Below are 21136 nucleotides of genomic sequence, written 5' to 3' on the forward strand. Positions count from 1 at the left end.
CCTCTGGTTTCTTTATAAGAATTTAATTTATTTTTACATTCAAAAATGTAATTTAAAAACTAACTTAGTATGATTTTATAACTTTAAATTGTTACTTTTAGATAATAGAAGTGATTCAAGAATTTAATATAGAGAGTTAAATTTATTTTTGCATTGAAAAAAATAATTTAAAGACTAGTCTTAGTAGAATCATAGTTTAATTTCCTTAAAGATGATTTCCATCTTCAACTTCTTTCCATGAAATTTACACCTAAAACTTGATGAAAACTAAACTCTACACAAATCAACTGATTTACCCTTTCATAAATAGCTGATTCTTACAATATTAAACACTGAATTGTTATAATTTCATAAACCATTTATAACTTATTTAACGGCTATGTTATAAGGACAATGAACCAGAACCATTCAAAGTAAAAAAAACTGAGATTTATGATAGAAATTTTGAAATGATCCAATTAATTAATTTAACGCTTCTAAACCAGGAAAGACCAGCAATAAGTTCACGTATCACTGAGATTTCACCATATGTATTAAAATATGAAATATCAAATTTTGAAATGCTTCCAATAAAAGTAGCAGCTCCTATCTATTCAACGCTTATTAACTATTAGAGAAAATAATGTTCCTTTTGACGATGTATATACATCAAGCTATCTCCGTACATGTGACAATATCTCTCAACAAATATTGGAATATGTGCGCAGATAACATGGTGAATATACGTAGCCGTTTGCCCCGTTACAAAGTCCTTAGTGGGCGAGAGGACAGCTCATATAGACTCTGCGAGAACACTGTTCAGTACTAGCTCAGTTTCAGATTGACCAGAAGGACTTTCTGTATCGGTCAGGCTTCAATTATCTTCGCAATCTTAGATTTGTTTTTTGTTATTTTTCTGCAAAATTCTTCCATGCTGTGATATGTTGATATATCAAGTGGCTTCCCACTTGGCGTCGAATTCATCTGGATGCATTTTTGTTGCTCTGCCAAGTCCTCGATTCAATGGTGATGGCGAATTCATGGAATTAGAGGCCATGACTAGAGGCATTGCTCGCCATAGCCAGGACTCAGTAGGAGACTTGGGCAACGGCGGCGGCAGCATGCTCAGAACAGGAGGACAGCCATTTCCTTCAGCAACAACATTATGATCATCATGGTGAGAGCCTTTTTCGATCGTTACAGAATCAGAGTTCTCTGAAATCTCCGGCGAAGGAGAACTGTTTCCAGAGTACCAATCCTCCTGTTCGACTTCATTTGAATCGGTGAACGAATTCACGTTCGAGGAAGCCGCCGTGTTCTGAACGCCGGCATCCTCTGCTTTGTTTTTGGAGTTATGCAGACGCCGATCCGAAGGAAAGCCCAGGAATCCCTTGTCATGTTGAGTAAAATCTGGCGACCTGAGCCGATTATTTCTGTATGGAGTTGATAATTCCCTGTCTGTCTTCGTCAATGGGGAGTGTGAACGAGAATCGCTGTTGTATGATGTTCCATCCATCAATGGAGAAGAAGAATCTCTGAAATCATTTGACTTGGCGACAGGAGAAGGGCTATTGGTTGTTAGCCCATTGTTGTTTTTTCTGTATCTGGCTTCCCATGCCCTTTTTCTTGCTGCCGCGATAATGGCTCTCTGAAAACATACACAAATATAGCAATTTATCAAATAATCTACTTATAACTTCTTACTGTTACACTGACACACACAAGATAGGGATGATCTGCATTTCATCTCCTTCCCACACATGCTTTCCCTTTCGAGGGCGAAAAATATAAAAATACTGAATAAGGAGATGGTTAATAAGTATTAAAAGTTAATATATATATATATATATATATATATATATATATATATATATAAATAAATAAATAAATAAAAGTATATATATCTCACCAGAGTCCTGCTCATTTAATACCATTGGCAAGCCACATATTTATTGCTATAAAAATATTACACAATGTTCATAGCTGTACATCTTTCTTTAAAAATATTAAAAAATCATAATGATAACCATCAATACTACATATAATTTAGTATCCACTCACTCTAAACACAATTACATTAATAAAAATAATTAAACATGTCTTATTTTCTATCAGATATTCCAATCTACAGTGTTATTGATAAGGATAGGGGTGTTATTGATAAGGATAGGGAAAGTGGAAAAGCCAACTTACTCAAAAAAGATTAATAGACATAATTGATTATAATAAGAATTTTGTAGCATATATTCCAATCTACAATGTTATTGATAATAACATTGATAAACAGAGAGAAGGTGGAAAAGCCAACTTATGCAAGGAAGGTTAGTAGACTATGGATTATAATACTTCTTACTCTAAAATCAAATATAATATTCATTGCAAGAGAAAATTTGTCTAGCTGGAGATTCTTATAGAATTGCAGTTTAACAGAAGCACTAACATCAAATATAATATTCATTGCAAGAGAAAATTTGTCTAGCTGGAAATTCTTATAGAATTGAAGTTTAACAAAAGCACTAACAGTTGTTTTGGGCAAGCAGGAAGCAAATTTCTGGACAGAAATCATACTGTTTCAAAGGCACCACTATGACCTGTATATGAGACAAAGTGGTTTAATAGGATATAGGGAATTTAATTGATGAGTTGAAAAAAGGAAAGTGCTATGCAGCTTTGGTGTGGGGTTTAAATGGCTGGACAGAAATCATACTGTTTCTAAGGGCACCACTATGACCTGTATATGAAACAAAGTGGTTCAATAGGATATAGGGAATTTAATTGGTCAGTTGACAGAAGGAAAGTGCTCTTATGCAGCTCTGGTATGGGGCCTATCTTGAACATTTTTTATAACTAGGTGCTTGGGGTTGTGTACTTCAAAAAGAAAAGAAAAAGAGGCCACCCACACAGCCATGAGATCTGTTATAACGTTGTAGAGCACGTTGGCTCTTCTGGCCTAACTGGTATAACATAATGAAGAAGCTTGCTATAACATAATGAAATCAATAATGAAGAAGCTTGCTATATTTACAGTAGCATATATGAACTCCGATCTGAACTAACCTAGGTCAATTTCTGATCCACTTAATGAAAAGAAAGATCCCTTGAGACTGTACCCATCCTGAAATATTTTTTTGTTTATCGGTGTCACAAAATCCGGAACTAACGTATTCTTAAAACTAGCCAAAGTTCATTACTAAACGTTTCTCACAGGCTATATCTTTATTTTACTGGTTTTTTTTAGAGTTATAGACAAGTTATCAAATGAAGGCTATATATCTATATATATATAGTTAACTATTTTAATCTCTATTTTATTTTATTCTGAATATTGTTAGTGTGGAAGAAAGTGCGATCTTTAATTATTTAAAAATGTGTTTTTAATTATATAAATAAATTTAGTTTTCTGAAATTTTTTTGAAGTATTTCAATTGTATAGATTATATAATTCAAATCTGTGATTCTAATAATTTTTTACTGGACTGATTCAATCTAATTTGTAATTCTAAAAAATTTCTGATAAATTTCGAATAAAATAATATGAAAAATATACGAGAAAAACCAAAATTTAAAAGATTTTAACTATACCATACTTGATAGTCAACCAACTCCTTTGATTTTGAAAAAAGTTTAATAACTTTTACACCGAGATAAATGCATTTCAAGACAGAAAAACAGAGTTGCAGTTGAATAAAATTGCATGAAAAATATACCCAAAAAACCTCTCCAAAACTTAACCTATGCTATAGTTAATTGTGAACAAACTCTTATGATTTTGAGGAAGGTTTAGTAACTTTTGCACCCAGAAAATTGCATTTCAAGACAAAAAGCAGAGTTGCAGTAAACCCACTTACTGGTAGTGGAAAGAACAGGAGACTGAATTCATTGGCGAGAAGCAATTAAGAACTGAGAAAAACTTGTGTGAGTTGATAATTCATAGAACTGGAAGCTAGATCGTACTGAAGTGGACCTCACTCGAGCAAATGATAGGGTTGGAGTTTTGTCTCACCCACGAATGAAAATAAAGCTCATCCATTGCAGGAGAATATCTCTATTCCTCTAATGGCGGTCAGATCTGGTTCTATGTCCGATGACAATGGCTTCGTAGAAATTAAAAAGAAGAAAAGGAGCACTCTAACCGTTTTTACCCTTCGGTGGGAAAGGGTGATAATTTTTTTTAATAGATTTTTATAGTTTGAAATTAATATATTTAATGTATAAATAGATTCAACATTATTTTGATTATATGAATGAAAAAATTTAAAATTTACTATTCTTAGAAATCCTAATTTTTTTTTTATGAAACACAATTTTACTAAAACAGAAAAATCTAATACTCATTATGCTAATGTTCTAATACAGATTATGCTAACCCAATTCACCGGAATCTAATATAGAAAAGATCTGATATAGAAATTTGTATTCAGAATATTTCCATTCCAATACCACGAGAGTAAGACTACTTGCAAACCAATTCCAAACATTAAAATTCCAAAAATGAAAATTGATGATAAAATGTATCTTTTTACACTACTGGCGAATGAGTAACCGCGTCCCTTATATTCTCCTGACCTAAGGGCTAAAAGCGTATAACCTAACCTAAGGGCGTATGGGCGATGCCTCCCTGGATTAAGTTCCATAGATCTGGAATCAGGGCTGAGTATATGTGACAATCAGGAGCAAAGAAGAGTGACCCCGTTTTTACCTCATCAATAATATCGGTTCCACTGGAGCTGTCGTCGTCTTCGTCTCCATACAGATCGCGCCCGTCGTTTTTCTTCTTCCGGGCAGACAATGGAGGATGCACAACATGAGCGAAAGCGTTCTTCAAATGCCAGGCGAAGAAGCTCCCGCACGCCACCTTGAAGGGCAGCCGATCATCGTGTTCGTCATCATCCGTTTCGGGCGGAGCCGAATTCCGTTTCAGGATAGCGTATGGTCTTGACTGGAGCGGCAGAGGCCCAGCCGATCGGCTCCCAAGCCTCACTATCCCGCCGCCCCGCCGCTCCTTCGCCGGGGGCCTCAAGAAACGAGCTCGCTGGGCCGATGATTCCGACGCCGCCATGGCTTTGGCGGCAGGAAGGAACCGATCCATGATGAAACTCCGAGTTTCGGCATGGGTGGATCCGTTGTCGTCGTCCACACTGTTAATCTCGCTCACCATACTCAGACTACAAGCTTCCGTGTGAGTGTGCGACAGCGCATCCGAAAACTCATCAAAATCGATTTCCTCACTGCTCTCAGACTCCATGAAATTATCTGCAGGCACAGTTTTCAACCCTTTTTCCTCTGTAGTTTTGCTTCGGCCTCTCCGCCATTTGAAAGGCCCGGGTGTCCGAATAAGCCGCCGACTGGACTGTTTCCTCCTCTCAATCTCATCCATGGACGTAGCAACAAGATGCCTGATTGTGGGCAGGGACTTCTTAACAGGGTCTCTGCTACTGTCATCCATTGAATTAATCAAGATGCCTAAGATAACAGTCCAGTACAGTAATTTATTCCCGATTAGTTCTTATAATTGAAATTGCATTAAATTCGAACCCACACTTGGGCTCCAAAAACCATGCAGTCAGACATTCGTCGCTGTCTATCATTATCACTCATTTATTCATCGAAGGTCGACCAATGAGAAAACGTAGAAAGACCGGCAAGCAATCCATCCCCACTCCAATCCATCCCCACTCCAGGGCCACAGCGAAGGCTGCAAGGCAAGCAACCAGCAGATCTCCAGGAACTTCTCCATCATATTCATTGCCTGCATTTATACTTCCATCAACTACGTATTGCGGATATCTGAAGCTTTTTGTTGGGGACTTTCAAATCATTCATGTTGTCGTCGGACATTATTCTTCTTCTTTATTAAAGTTCACTCGTGGAGCCTTATGACCCTCACGTCGCCAAACTTTGGTACGAAGCGGCAGGATTCGGTTTGAAGGTATTGAGAAATGTGTGATTGAAGGTAAATTATTTGATAGAAGACTGAGAGTTGCAAATCTAAGTCACAGAAAGAGCTTTTTGTCGACATCATCCAAAGCTTTGATGGGGGCTCTTGAACCCATGGGGATAAAGTTAAAATGACACTGTATATATCATCACTTCAAACAGAAACTAATGTTCCAAGATTCACTGCAACCATTGAAGTTTGGTGCACATCATTATAGGAGGTAAGATAGGTCACAAACTTTGATCATTTGATTGGTGTGATTAATTTATAATTGCGAAGAGTTTTTTTTGGTGGAAATTATATAAAAAAAATTGTTTACTAGTTAGTGTGGTTCATTATTAGGATCAAATGAAAATGCATATCATGACACAAGTTTCAATAAAAAGAGATGTAAAGACCAAATGCATATCATAACACAAGTTTCAATAAAAAGAAATGTAAAGACCAAAAAATCATTTTAACAAATGACCCAGAATTATTTTAAATTTTAATATTTAAATTAATATATTTTATTATAATAAAGAAAATTTAAATTTTTGAATGGTTTGGAAAGATTTATATTTATTTTAAATTTAAATATTTAAATTAATATATATTTTATGGCTATAATTTTTTTTAGGTAGTAAATTAATTATAAAGAGCACTCCTACCATTTATGAATTATTATCCACAAATAACCCTAATAACTTAGTGTTATAAGTTAAATGAAATCAAATTATTTGAAATAATTTATTGATAATAATTTTTAAAAGGGCATTCATTATTATGGATAAATACATGTGATTTAGTTTTTATTATAATTATGTTAATATATATTTTATTTTGGAATTGAATTTTTATAATTTTAATTTAATTATTAAATGGATAATAAGAATTTAAATTCCATGGAATATTTTTAGTAATATACACAAATCTAAAGTTAAGGTTTATTTCAAAGTCATTATGCTTTTTTTTTTTTAATCAATTTCTTAATTAAAAAATGACATATGAAATGAGTTATGGTTTTTTGGACATGTGGTATTGATTAGTAATGGTATTGGCCCATGATATTGTAACAAAGCCTATTTATAAACCAATACTTTACACAATAAAATGGGTGTGAATCTTCATGGTTAAGACTATATATATATATATATATATATATATATATATATATATATATATATATATATATATATATATATATATATATAAAGTTATAATTTAGTTCATTTTTGTGATTTTTTAATGATGAAGCAAGTATTTTGATGCTTATTGTGGCTTAATGCTATGTGCATTTACCAACCATTTAATCTATATGTCTAGAATTGTTTAAATAAAATTAGGTTATTTGATATGACATATTGATAATAATTTTTAAGGGAGCATATTTTCTAGCTTCCAATCTTCAAATGGAGATGAACTTTTAACTAATAAAAAATAGTTTTAGGTTTTAGTTTAATAATTTTTCAAAGTAGATGTTAATAATTAAAAAAAACTCGATCATCCCAAACACTATTTCAATCGAGGTCATGTACTTTTTAATAAGATTTAACCTTAATCTGCCCCCTTAATTATTATAAATTTACAATATATAATTAGCACAACCATATACATTAAATGGTTGGTAAACACTAATAGGCATTAATTTATGGTAAACATGAAAACACTTATTTCATTATACACCTCACATTGTCAAGATTGAAAAAAATCATAAAAATAATCATAATAATCATCATCATCATAGGCTTGGTCATCATGGTGGTGGTCGTAGTTGTTGTCATCATCATCATCATCAACAATATATGAGTTAAAACATTTATACATTTAAAAAAATATGTAACAAGATTCTTAACCATGAAGATTCACCCTCACCTAACCATGGAGATTCTTAACCTGTAAATATAATTTGTTACAATACCATAACTTATCAATATTACATGTCCAAAAAAATTATAAATCATTTCACATGAGACTTGTTCGAACATGACTTCTTTCTTCTTCATTTTTTTTTTTCTTTTTATAAATTAATCAGTTTAATTAATAAGATACAAAGGGTATGCCTAATTTTAAGATAAATCTCAACCTTTAATTTGTGAATATTACTAAGAATATTTTAGAATATTCAGGGGATGTTAAATCCCTGTTATCCATCTAATAAGTATTCATAATTGTTCCTGAGCAACTCAATTGGTTAGTTATTAATTTGTGAAATCCTTGAAACAAGGTTTATGTTAAGGAGAACAGGTTGTAAATACTTTATGACGTAGTATAGAAGAAATATTGTTATGAATTAATATTACATCAAAAATATTAAAAAATAAATTACATAAGAAATAAATGACTACAATATATGTATGTGATGACATTTTTTTTTTTGTAAATTTGGGTGGAACTACCTCATCATCTACATCATCACTATGTTCAATATATCACGAGGGGTTGGGAATTGAACTAGTGACTCCACATCAAGGAGAACTTTAATAAAGCATAGAAACCCCATAAACATATATGTGACAACATTTAAAAAAATAACCTAATTTAAATTTATTTTAAACCTAGGCATGGAAAGTAGTTCAATTAGCCATATTATTATGTATTAGGTAAACCACAAGATTCAAGGCTCAAATTCTTATGAATCAAATTAACTAAAAAACTATTTAAATCCAGATTTATTAAATTCCTTCAATCAAATTAACTAAAAAACTATTTAAACCCAAATTTATTAAATAAAAAAAAAATCAAATTTCTTAATTTATATATATATTTTATACATAATATAAAATTAAATAATTTTATATTAAATTTTTTTAATTCTCATTATTTAATAATTTAAATTTAGAATAGATTTAAACTAATAAATAAATATATATACTCTCCCAATACAATTAATATTTTTAATTAATACTTTACCTTATCAAAGCCAATCCAAGCCAATCCCAATTGTATTAACAATGCCTTTTCAACCCAACGAGAAATACTTGCCTTTCTAAACTGCAAATTATATTAAAAAAGTTGAGTTTTATTTAATGGTCGAAGGGTAAGTGACACATATATTCTTATCTACGAGATATCTCCGCATGGTCGAAGGGCAAGTGACACCGATATATTCTAAATCTACTAGATATCTCTCCATGTTTAAAATTCAATTTGTAAGTGGCAAAAGGTTGATCCACATATTAGAGCGTATAGAGGAATTGTATATTGCATACCTTTGGAATGGGTAAAAATTGATCGGTTTCTATTAGCTGAAGCGGAGGTGTTTTAAATATGTTCTTACCTTTGGGATAGGTTAGGGTTGGATTTTATAAGAGTGCTGTGTGCATTTCTTTTTTTAAATAAAGATTGAAAAATTTATGTTATTATAAAATAATTATAATAAAAATTCATAATAAAATTATATAAATTTGGTTTTCCATAATACTAATATCAATATCATGTAAAAGATTAATTTTATTTTTAAAGAACAATACAACTTTAGAATGTGTTATCTTGTTATAATGAATTGTGTTACTTGATGAGATTTTTTTTTACACGTTTTTTTATCTCTTATAAAGTTCTTGTTATTTTTTCCATCTTTAATTGGTCTTGATTTGGGGGAGTTGGTTTTTTTGTATCCTTGATATATTAACATGATCTACCCAATTTGTTCGGAAAGAGAACCATATTGTACCAAACCATATTGAGATGGAGGATCTATTTTTGAAGGAATGTCTTTACTTTGCTTTAGATCCTTTTTTTGCTTCACATAGCTTTTTTGTTTCCACTTTTGGCTCATCGAGTCCTTTCCACTAAGTTCATCTACGATGGGGATTTTTGGATTTCCTTGAACCTTTAGGAAATTGTGTTGCTAGGTGCCACGTTCAAAATACGTTATACATTATAAGGAAATTCTTTTATAATTCAACTTTTGAGTCAATGAATAATTTTCCAGTGTCAATTTTTTTTATTGGTAGGAAACCCTTTTTTTGAAATCCATTTCCATCCACACTTAAGCATATGTGAAAATGTTGAAGTTATTTGTTTCAATACTTCTAAAGTGTAACCTTCCAAGAGCTTTACCAATAGTAAGAAGAGAGGGTAAACCCAAAAAAGGCTAGGGCATATTTGGGATTTTCACCCAAATGGGAGCTAAGGATAAAGAATTAGTCAATAAATAAAAAGGCAAAGTCCATGGCTTCAAGAATAAACTGGAGTTGTCCCAAAAATACGATCCAGAAGCAAATATTTGATTAGTATCATCCTAGAAGTCAAACTCAACAATAAAAACCCCTTTTGCACAAGGATGAATAAAAGCTCTGACTTTCACTTGTGGCTTCCAAAATTTCAAGATTCAGACATGGAGATCAACAAGATAATGCCATAAAACATTAAAATAAAACACTAAAATGTTGGGATTGAGATGCGTTATGTGAGCAATGACATCTTTCCCCATTGGAATGGATAAAGTCGAGGCTTCTTGCACCAAACATGAAAGAGAACCACTGTTAACAACATCTTGAAAATAAGGTTGCATTAAGGTCCAATAAACAACCTTCTTGAAGGGGTGATGATGTTTGTCATGCGATTTTGGATGGAGGGAGTACAAGAGGAAAACCAAGCCATGGCTAAAGTGGGGGAATTATCAATTCCAAAATTATTTTGGATGGCATGCACCCACAAGGAAGGGTCCAAAACAAAACCTAGAAAGGAAGAGACAACCATTTGATATTCGATGTGGGTCTTACATGTAAGAGGCCTCCTTGTAGTAGAATGGTGCTTAAATTCAGTTTTTAGCACTAACAGTTCACTCTTAGCCCAACAAAAATTCCTTTTTGAATCAAATGTAGAAGTCTCAAATTTCATTAAAAAATGGATCGCAAACCTCAAATTTATTATCCTTTCAGCATCTGGGGCCCAACTTAAATTCCCCACATGTCTAGGGTGAAAACGAGGAGCTTAACTTCAAAGGCGCTAAGGCCTTCCACCCTCATTAGTTGGTTCTTTCCCAAGGTTGGATGTGCTTCTTGGCCAGATCTCTTTAGTTGAAGGCCTTCTTTGATGAAAGATTTCATTACTCCATTTATTTATGTACTTGGGGTTAAAACTTGAAACTGGGTTGGATTTGCAGTTCTAATTTTTTCCTTTATTCTAACTAAATAAAAAAAACTTGTGCACAATTGATTTCATAGTTGTTCTAAGATTGGTTTAAGGGTTTTAACACTTCGGTAAAAGATTAATCACGTGTATAGGCATGAATTGAAGCAATTATGGACACCAAGAAAAATTCAATGGATCAATGATACACAGGGGCATAAGAGAAAAAATTGGTATGATTATTCAACAAAAGAGGATTACACAAATGTTCCTCTCACTCTTCAGTTTACACTCTTCCCTCTCTGCTCTCCCTTCCCCTCTTCTCTCTGAGATTTTCTATTTTTCCTTTACATAAAAAATAGCTCTATTGGGTGAAATAATTGACGAAAAACTACTCAACATTCAATTGTTAATCTGGGATTGTAAACTTTGATACACTACACTTTTGTGTGTGGAGATGGAGACAATAGTGATCTGCTACTCGAATTCATTGCCCAAGGAAAGTCTCACACAAGAAAAACGCCAAAAACTTGAATTACCCCAAGTTTCCATTGTAGGGTTTATCCTCAAGACCTTAGGAAATTAGAATACCTTCAATGGTAGCATAGCGCACGTAACTCAAATAGGAAGCCTATCCAAGGAACACTAGACTCGTGCAACTAGGTCATCCTAGATTGACTACCCCTCAAGTCTTTAGGTAGTTACGAAGCTCAAGAATTCATTGTGGGTTATAAACCAATCTTGCATGAAATGAAATCAAGGCATTAAAAAGACAACTCCTATCAAGTATCCAACATTGGGAACATACAATTGAAGGAGGAAATATTAAGCCTAAGTTTCCCCTAAGGTACACAACTGCTAAATACTCTTTTTGTGATTTAGATATAAGATAAATAGGATCTAGTGTGAAGCCTACAATAACAAAAGTAAACCCTATTTCACACCATTATAAATACTAATAATATCTGCAACTTATTAGTCATAAAACAGTATACATTGATCACTATTTTAATAAGGAAAATGAACATAGTTTTAACATCACTCCAAACTCAAATATTGAAATCAATTGACTCACAACCTACAGATAACACACAATATCTATTGATATGATATTTATATATACACAATATACAAAAAGAGAGATGAAAGATGCACAAATTGAGTGACATTATCTAACAAGAATGAACCCTCTGCGTTAATGTTAACAAGGTACCGATATCAAATATAAATGGAATATTATAGGGTTAAGCTCGCTAATCTTACATACATAAATCAAAGTTATCATAAAATGTTGACAATGTACATGATAGAGGGTCTTGAAACACGACCCTAAAGTGAGTCACTTCGATTGTGTGTTTTCAAACCAAAGATCAATGTTTTTGTTGACGGTGCTGGAAATATGTCAACCAAGGGGGTCTCCCCAATGTGAAGTCCCAATTAGACCTCACACCATTTGGAATAGGATCCCCATCCGGAGTATCGACCCGGTTGCATTGTATTCTTATAGATTTTCCTTGGCTTTAGCTATCAGCAAGAGAGAGAAGAATGTATGTGCCTTTGCAAAAAGCAAGTGTTCTTGGTGAATGTTTGGTTGCAAGGGTATCAAGGTTCTTCTACTGTGGAAGGAGGAGAGGTGAGCTTCTAATAGAAAGGTAATAGTACCATCCTATTAGAGGTGCACATAAGCAAAAAGATAACCGCCTAACATCAAGCAAAATATTCCACATAGATGTGGTGATTGTTACAACCATTACAACACATTTTCAATTAGATAAGAACTAAAATAATCAAAATAGGTCAACTACTTTAGTATAGGTAAAAGGAAACATGAATCATAAATATTCACGGAACAATCTTGCAAATATTCACAATCCATGCATGAAAACGTGTCGACCATCAAGCTTCAAGTTTTAAGTAAAAGTCCCAAGATACATGAATACAATGATCATCTCTTGCTCTAATAATGGAACATTGGAGCCACGACTTTCTCCCTAGAAGTACTAACTTTGTCTCTCTGATGCCTTATGGGAGAATCCAAGGTGAAAAGTCCCTTTCTCATAAAATGAGGGTGTATATCTAACAAATGGGGTGATGCTTCACCTCCTTGTGACTCTTTGACTACTCTCATGACTATTTGACTTCCTATGACTTTTCAACTTTACATGACTCTTCATCTTTTGTACATGTCCTTTGGAATTCCACTTTACAATACATTTTCGAATAGTAAATTACATAATCCATAATAATGATGTGCCATATGATGACTCATGACATGACATGACATGTTGCTACTGACATGGAAAACATGATGACATGACAATGTCAAGCCATTCTTGCTGCTCCTTTCTATGTGTATTATTGAATATGTTCTTTTGTCCACCTCCATTTGGATTAGAGGTAAGGACTCTTCAATGATATCAATTCTTGAGTTGTGATTGCAAACTGGTTTCCCTTGGCCTTGTGTTTATTTATTAGCTTGCATAACTAGCTATAAAGATTTATTTCAATATGTTTCCATTCTCCATATCCTTCTTCATCATCTCATCATGGGATGATAGAGTACCTGCATCGGTAATTCACTCATGACGAGATGACATCAGTCTGATAAATCCCTATTCTAAGATGGTGCATTCTGATCCACTAACTGAGATGATACCGGGTGATAGGCTGAGGGAGGGGATAAGTGACTATGCATTTGCACAACTCAGGAAGTCAGGGGTGAAGCTTGAGCCTTAATATGTGTAATACGTAGTTCAGGTTGGACTGGATAGGCAGATTATGCAGTTTTGAGACTCAGTGAGCTTGGATGAGGATTTTTGAATTGTTTCAACCAACTGCACAGTTTTGGGAGGCAGAACATACTTGATGATTGTTCAATTACATAGCTCAGAAGCTCAAGGACTCGGATTGAGATCAAAGACTATGCAATGCACATTTGGACCAGGTTGGAGGGCTGAATAGCACAATTTTGGGGATTAAGGCCCAAGCTTAGGCACTTAGACTGCGAGTGCATAGCCCTGGAAGTTAGGAACTACACATTGCACAGTTTCAAGAGGCAGGGTTGCATCTTGAGAGATGGAAATTTACAATGCGAAGTTTAGGAGGTCCAGATGAGGCTAAGTAACTTGAGATTTCCCAAAATTTGACTAAGTGTGTGACCAATGAAGTTGATGTGAACAAATTATGATAAGACTTAACATTGATCCCACACTTAGAGTACTTGAAACCAAAACATAGATCATTCGTAACACATACATACATACCTCCCTCAGTGCGACAACGTACAACAAGTGTGACACTAAAGATACACTTTGCGACGATCGTGACGACACTTGTGTGACAATGCTCAAAAACTTTGGAAATGAGCGCGACAAATGTTTACATGGTAGGATCAACTCATTCACACAAGATAACCCCTTGAAACCACAAAAACAAGCTTATACACATTGTGCGACACTTAGCATGCCAAAAGATGACATTTTGATTTTCTTAGAGAAAACACATGGAATGGATTTCAATGTTTGGGACGACAATATACATGAGCAAGGTAGGATTCAAAATTTGGTGCAAGCCAAAATTTTGGAGGGTGTTGTAGCAAAGAAAACACTTGGTGACACACTGGTAGAATTCTAGTTTCTTTGTCTTGGTTCACTCTCTTGTGCAGGGTTTTAGTCCTTCAGGGAGTATTGATTCATCGTGCATATGAGTTTGACCTCCCCACTTACTCCGTGAAAAAATATGGTCCCATTGGTGCCTTCTCGGTTAAACACAAACATAAGGTCTGCAATATCACAATGTTTCGAATTGGAAAGGGTAGTGTAGTTTGCGAGCTTTAGATTTTCAATGTATAATCTTTCATCTCTAGTGTTACTTCACTACTAGTAGGCTTGGACAGTACCTCGTTGAAGTCGCTATAGGAACATAAGAATTATCTTTTATCAACGTTTCAAATCCCAATCAGGATCCATCATCAAGACAAACTTAAAGCTCTTCTACTATCATCATTTAAGTTTGTCCTGATGATGGATCCCGATTGGGATTTGAAACGTTGATAAAAGAAATGGTTAATACTGTGGGTTCTCCAACTTCTAAATTAAAAGATATAAACCACAAAGGTCTTAAATCCAGGAACATAAGCATTGCTCTACTGCCAGCAAGCTTGGACAGTACCCCGATAGAGTTGCTTGCTTCACCTCCCTGTGCAGGAAGCCTTTCTCTTCTTTTGTCTTTATTTAGATATTTAAACAGGCCTGTGCATAGGAACTTATTCATTTTATGGGTGGAAGAGTGATCATGACTTATTGAGAGCAGAAGAGGTTGTTCCTTCAGAGAAGCATATAGAGACCTCTGATTTAGTTTTTCTCATTTGAGATTTTTCCCTTTTCCTCCTTTATTGTTTGGATAAGCATGAAAACACTAAAACATAAAGAACCAAATGTGGGAATAAAGTTTCCTGGAATGGACACAAGTATCATGGTTTGACACAAAGCTCTCCCTACGGATGGATCATATTTTCCGTCAGAACTTCATCGACCAAAAAGATGTAACCAATACAAAGAAGAAGGATAGAGAGTTAGCCAGATGTGGCAGTTTCATAAAGTCCTTTTTTATTTTGCCACATTGTCTTTTGAGCCCAAATATTACACCCTTCATGAAAATTCTTATCATCAGAACAAAAAGGGAAAGACACAACACAACAGGAAATTGAAACCAAAGCACAAACAAAAGGAGGCTAAACCAAACATGATGCAAGACAAAAGTAAGAAAATATAAGAAAGACTAAAGAGAACAAGTTTAGAATGAGTGCAAGAGAGGGGAAACTAGAATGCAACTAATCCTACTCCTAACCTAACAACTAGAAGGTCAGGGTCACGTATAATGAAATTTCCAATGAAGCAAGCATAGTTGTTCTCGACCTGTAATCACAAAGATATGATCGATTAAAAATGATATAAAGTAATGTGTAAGAGAAAAGATAAGAGTTTGAAAAACTTGCACAACAAAAATGAGGTCTTTCCTGTGGGAAGAAAGATGTGTAACAACCACTACTTCTAATCAATTCACATTCTCACCTTTTGGACGGGAACTATAATCAAACAAACCTGGAAAATTTCTTGTGCATGCACCTTCTTCTATGTCATCCTACTTAGCAAGTATGAGAAAATGCTGAAACTTGTTATTTGCAATGGAGGTTGCCAAGTAAGATTGCTCCAACTATTTAATGATTGGATCATGGAATTGAAAACAGTCCTCTTGAAAACCCTAAAAACTTTGAAACAATGAATCTTCAATTAAAAGCGCAAGATCAAGATGAGAATCTCGTGAAGGAAAGAAAAACTGATCATATTCAACAGACGTGCCAAGACATTGAGGACCTAACATAACCATCAGCAAATGCTGAAGTGCCCCAATTTCTTAACAAGTATCTGAATAGTGAGATGTTGAGCCATGAAGATCAAATGGTGTAAAACAAATGTCATTGAATATGCTGGTGGGAAAATGAAAAAACACATGACAATCAATATCATGATTAGATGGACCATTTTTGGCATGAGATTCTTTATTAGAAAATAACAAAGATAGATTAGTTTGAACATCTTCACAAATTCTCAGAGTAATAGAATCATCTTCTTCGTGTGATGAATGCAACAAACTATTTCTTTGTAGCTGGTAGCACACTACACTAACATTGTAATCATCGAAAGAAGTGAAAAGAAATGCCAGTACAACAAACAAATGGGACTAGTCAGAATACAATAAATGAAGGAGAATTTGATTCGCATAATAAGTGAATGCATTCATATGCACTCAAGAGGATTTTAGGTACAAGGAAGAACAAGATTCATGATATGATGTTCACAAGAAAAACCAGGAGCTGCTCATCATGAAATAAAGATTATAGATATGATTCCTTCGACCAAAGATGATCTTTAAGGTGGTCAACTCCACAATTCCATGAATTTATGAGAGATACACATTCCAAACCCGAGTTTGATGCAAGATATTTGCATGAAGATGAATCAACTAAAGAAGATTCTTGAATCTAATTGGAAGTAATATCTTGAAAACTTGAAAAATTATATCCAAAATACCAAACATCTTTCGAAAATAATTTTACATCGAGTGAAACCATGCAAAGAGAAGGATTGTGCGAGAGAAACTATATTTGACTTACTTTGGGAGGATTACTAGAGTCGCGAAATCTTGACATAACCATCGATGAAAGTTGAGGTTCCTTGACTTGCCAACAAGTCCTAGAACTTTCAAAGATTGTAAAATCACATTTTGAAGATTGAACCAGATCGTGCATGGTGTGAGCATAACTACTACCACTGGTTTCAATAAGACCACTACTCACCGGATGGTAGCCATCTCTGTCATGGATTTGACCGGATTTTCTAACTTCAACAACCATATTACTTAGTTGAAGTATTCTTCTAATTGCAAATATGAAGATGTATGAATTAGAGAAATTTCAAGAGCAAGCTGATTTGAAGAGTTTTTTTCTCACAAAACAAGAGATGATACGAGATGGAAAGGATATTCATTGATTTGATTATTCTTTCTTACATCATGGACAACCTCACCACCTTGTGCCAATTGAGAGGTTAACTCATCAGATGAAGAACTTGAAGAGCATGGAGTATCTTCATCACATGTAGGTGCATCACAAACAGGAGAGCACAATGGATAGTGAGATGAAGAGAAAGTTTCGATAAGAACATTTTCTTTAGCTTTATCATATTCTAGATCTAATTCTTTCTTAATAAAATCTTCTTGAGAAACCTGAATATCAATTGGTGCACTTAGGCATTCATCATCATATATATCAATGGAGTCATCCTTGTCAGTATGATTATTTCCCAAGAATTGAGATTGATTATGCAAATTGATCGCATTTGATTGAGTACCAATATTATGAGAATCATTATCAGCCAAGAATGAGAAACACCATCTTCACACGAAGTATTTTGAAAAAGAGAAGAAATATTGAAATAATCTTCACCTTCCTGCTCTTCTACCTATGTAATGTGACTACCTTGAACCTGATCGCAATTTGGACCAACAACTTGAAAATCAAGAGAGTGTGAAAAACTAGTTGGTGGAGCAGATTGATCAAGCAGATCACTATAAAAAGAGTCATGGCATGTAGATGATAAAGGATAATAGAAATACAAATCATATTCAAAACCAGAGTTATGAGTGTTAATACCATCTTGACGGATGGAAAATTTGGTTTTCACCATAGGTTTTATGAGCCATTCTAGGGTTTCTTCCATTAGATCTTAATCATGAAAAATTTAAGGAGGATGAAGAGATGGATTAGGAATTTGAGCTGTAGGTTTCCCAACTTTATTATCATGGCATGAAGGCACCCTCATCGGAACTAGAAAAAGAGGAAGACAAGGAACAAAAGGAGCAGTAAATTCCTCCTCTGAAATTAGAGGTGTCTCATGATTCACAAGAGTTAGGGAAGTAGAAACATCAGGGGGTTCAGGTTCATCGTGCAAAGAGATATGAACCAAATGCTGAAACTTTTGTTTCAAGAAATCCTAATCTGTATCTTCTTCAATAAATTCATAACAAAGGTGAAGGAATTGATCAGAGAAATCCTTGACTGATTCATCATGATTCATTCTTAACTGATTGATTCTTTTATAAACATCTTGGTAATCATACCTGTCAAAGGATTGATGAAGTTCCTTGTGGAAATGATGAAAATAATGGATGGAAGCAATTGGTAAGGTATGACACCATTGATTAGCACAACCTTTAAAGGGCGAGGAAGAAAAACACACAAGCAAAATCTTCATCATCGATTTCGTAAGATTCAAATAATTTAAGAAAATCAGAACTATGCTCGATTATGGATGTTCCATCCTCATCGTCAACTTTTAACTAAGACAAGTGATACAAAGGCTCACCGGGGATTGAAAATTGACAAATGGATAAATTAGAGAAACATCTTGGGAGTAATATTTGAGGATGAGCCATTTTATATAAGAGGTTCAAAACAAAATCAACTGGCACAACTTGTCATTTGGCCCTTCTTCTATCCTCATTTGTTGATGATGCTGGAAATCCATCAACCAAGGGGGTCTCCCTGAAGTGAAGTCCAATTAGACTGCACACCGTTTGGAATAAGAGCCCCATCCGAAGTATCGGCCTAGTTGCCATGTATTCTTATAGATTTGCCTTGGCTTTAGCTTTCGCAAGAGAGAGAAGCATGTATGTGCCTTTACAAAAAGAAAGTAAGTCTTCTTGGTGAATGTTCGTTTCAGGTGTATCAAGGCTCTTCTATTGCGAAGGGAGGAAATATTAGCCTCTAAGAGAAAGGTAATAGTACCATCCTACTAGAGGCGCACACAAGAGAAAAGATAACCACTTGACATCAAGCATAATAGTCCACATAGATGAGGTGATTGTTACAACCATTACAACACGTTTTCAATTGGATAAGCACTAAAATAATTGAAATAGTTAAGCTACTTTAGTATAGGTGAAAGCAAACATGAATCATAAATATTCACAAAACAATATTACAAATATTAACAATCCATGCATGAAAACGTGCCCTCCATCAGGCTTCAAGTATTATGTAAAATTCCCAATATACATGAATACAACTATCATCACTAACTCCAATAGTGGAGCATTGGAGCCACGACTTGCTCCCCAAAAGCACTATCTTTGTCTCTCTGATGCCTTATGGGAGAAGCCAAGGTGAAAAGTCCCTTTCTCATACAATGAGGGTGTATATATAACCAATGGGGTGATGCTTCACCTCCTTGTGAATCTTTGACTACCCTCATGATTGTTTGACTTCTTATGACTTTTCAACTTTACATGACTCTTCATCTTCTATACATGTCCTATGGACTTCCACTTTACAATACATTTTCGAATAGTAAATTACATAATCCATAATAATTATGTGGCATATGAAAACTCATGATATGACATGACATGAAACTGTTGACATGGACTGCATGATGACATGGAAATGTCAAGACATTCTTGCTTCTCATAGCTATTGTCTTCTTGAATTTGTTCTTTTGTCCACCTCCATTTGGCTTAGAGGTAAGGAGTCTTCAATGATATCAAGTCTTGAGCTGTGATTACAAACTAGTGTCCCTTGCCTTTGTGTTGATGGATTAGTTTGCATAACTAGCTACAAAGATGTATTTCAACATGTTTCCCTTCTCCATGTCCTTCTTCATCATCCTGTCATGGGCTGATAGAGTACTTGCATATGCAATTTACTCACGATGAGATAACATCAGTCTGATAAAACCCTAGTTTAAGATGGTGCATGATGATCCATTGACTGAGTCGGAACTGAGCAACGGGCTAAGGGAGGGGCTAAGTGATTGCGCAGTTGTTCAGCTTAGGTAGTCAGGGGTAAAGCTTGAGCCTTGAGGCTGCACAATGTGTAGTTTAGGATGAACTCAACAAGCAGATTGCATAGTTTTGAGACTCAGTGAGCTGGGCTGAGGGGTTATGCATTGTTTCAACCAAATGTGTAGTTCTAGGAGGTAGATAAGGCCTGGTGATTGCAAAATTACGCAGCTCAGCAGCTCAAGGACTGGGCTTGATCTCAAAGACTGTGCAATGAACAGTTGGGGCTAGGATGGAGGGTTGAATTGCACAATTTTGGTGATCAAGGCTCGGGCTTAGGCATTTAGAATGCGCATTGCGTAGTCTTGGGAGGCAAGAAATGCACATTCTGCAATGTCAAGAGGTAGGGTACCAACTTGAGGGTTGGAATTGCACAATTCACAGTTTAGGAGGGCCGAATGAGGCTAAATTACTTGAGATTTCCTGAAATTTGATTAAGTCAGTGATCATGAAGCTAATGTGAATAGTGATAAGACTTGACTATGATCCTAGACTTAAAATACTTGACGACACAACATAGATCATCCCGAACACATAAATAAATACTTCCCTTAGTGTGACAACCTTTGTAACAACTTACGACAAGTGCGACACTAAAGATACACTTTGCGACGACCATGATGACACTTTTGCGATAGTGCTCAAAAATTTGGAAATGAGCATGACATATGTTTACATGGTAGGATCAATCCATTCACACAAATATAACTCCTTGAAACCTCCAAAACAAGCTTATACAATTGTGCGACACTTAACATGTGAAAA

The 21136-nt window shown here is 34.6% G+C and overlaps 1 protein-coding gene across 1 annotated transcript; it reads right to left on the minus strand.

Moving 5' to 3' along the window:
* Nucleotides 1–439: 439 nt before the first annotated feature.
* Nucleotides 440–5678, minus strand: LOC149248582 (uncharacterized). The gene is made up of 2 exons (XM_089456080.1): nt 4679–5678; nt 440–1627 (listed from the first exon to the last, which is right to left on the minus strand). The coding sequence occupies exons 1-2, from the start codon at nt 5423–5425 to the stop codon at nt 932–934; spliced, it is 1443 nt and encodes a 480-aa protein (XP_089312206.1). The 5' UTR covers nt 5426–5678; the 3' UTR covers nt 440–931.
* Nucleotides 5679–21136: the final 15458 nt, after the last annotated feature.

Source organism: Pinus tabuliformis, chromosome 7 (genome assembly GCF_031772625.1).
Source record: "Pinus tabuliformis cultivar Carrire ecotype Pingquan chromosome 7, CPIR1, whole genome shotgun sequence".
Taxonomy (NCBI): domain Eukaryota; kingdom Viridiplantae; phylum Streptophyta; class Pinopsida; order Pinales; family Pinaceae; genus Pinus; species Pinus tabuliformis.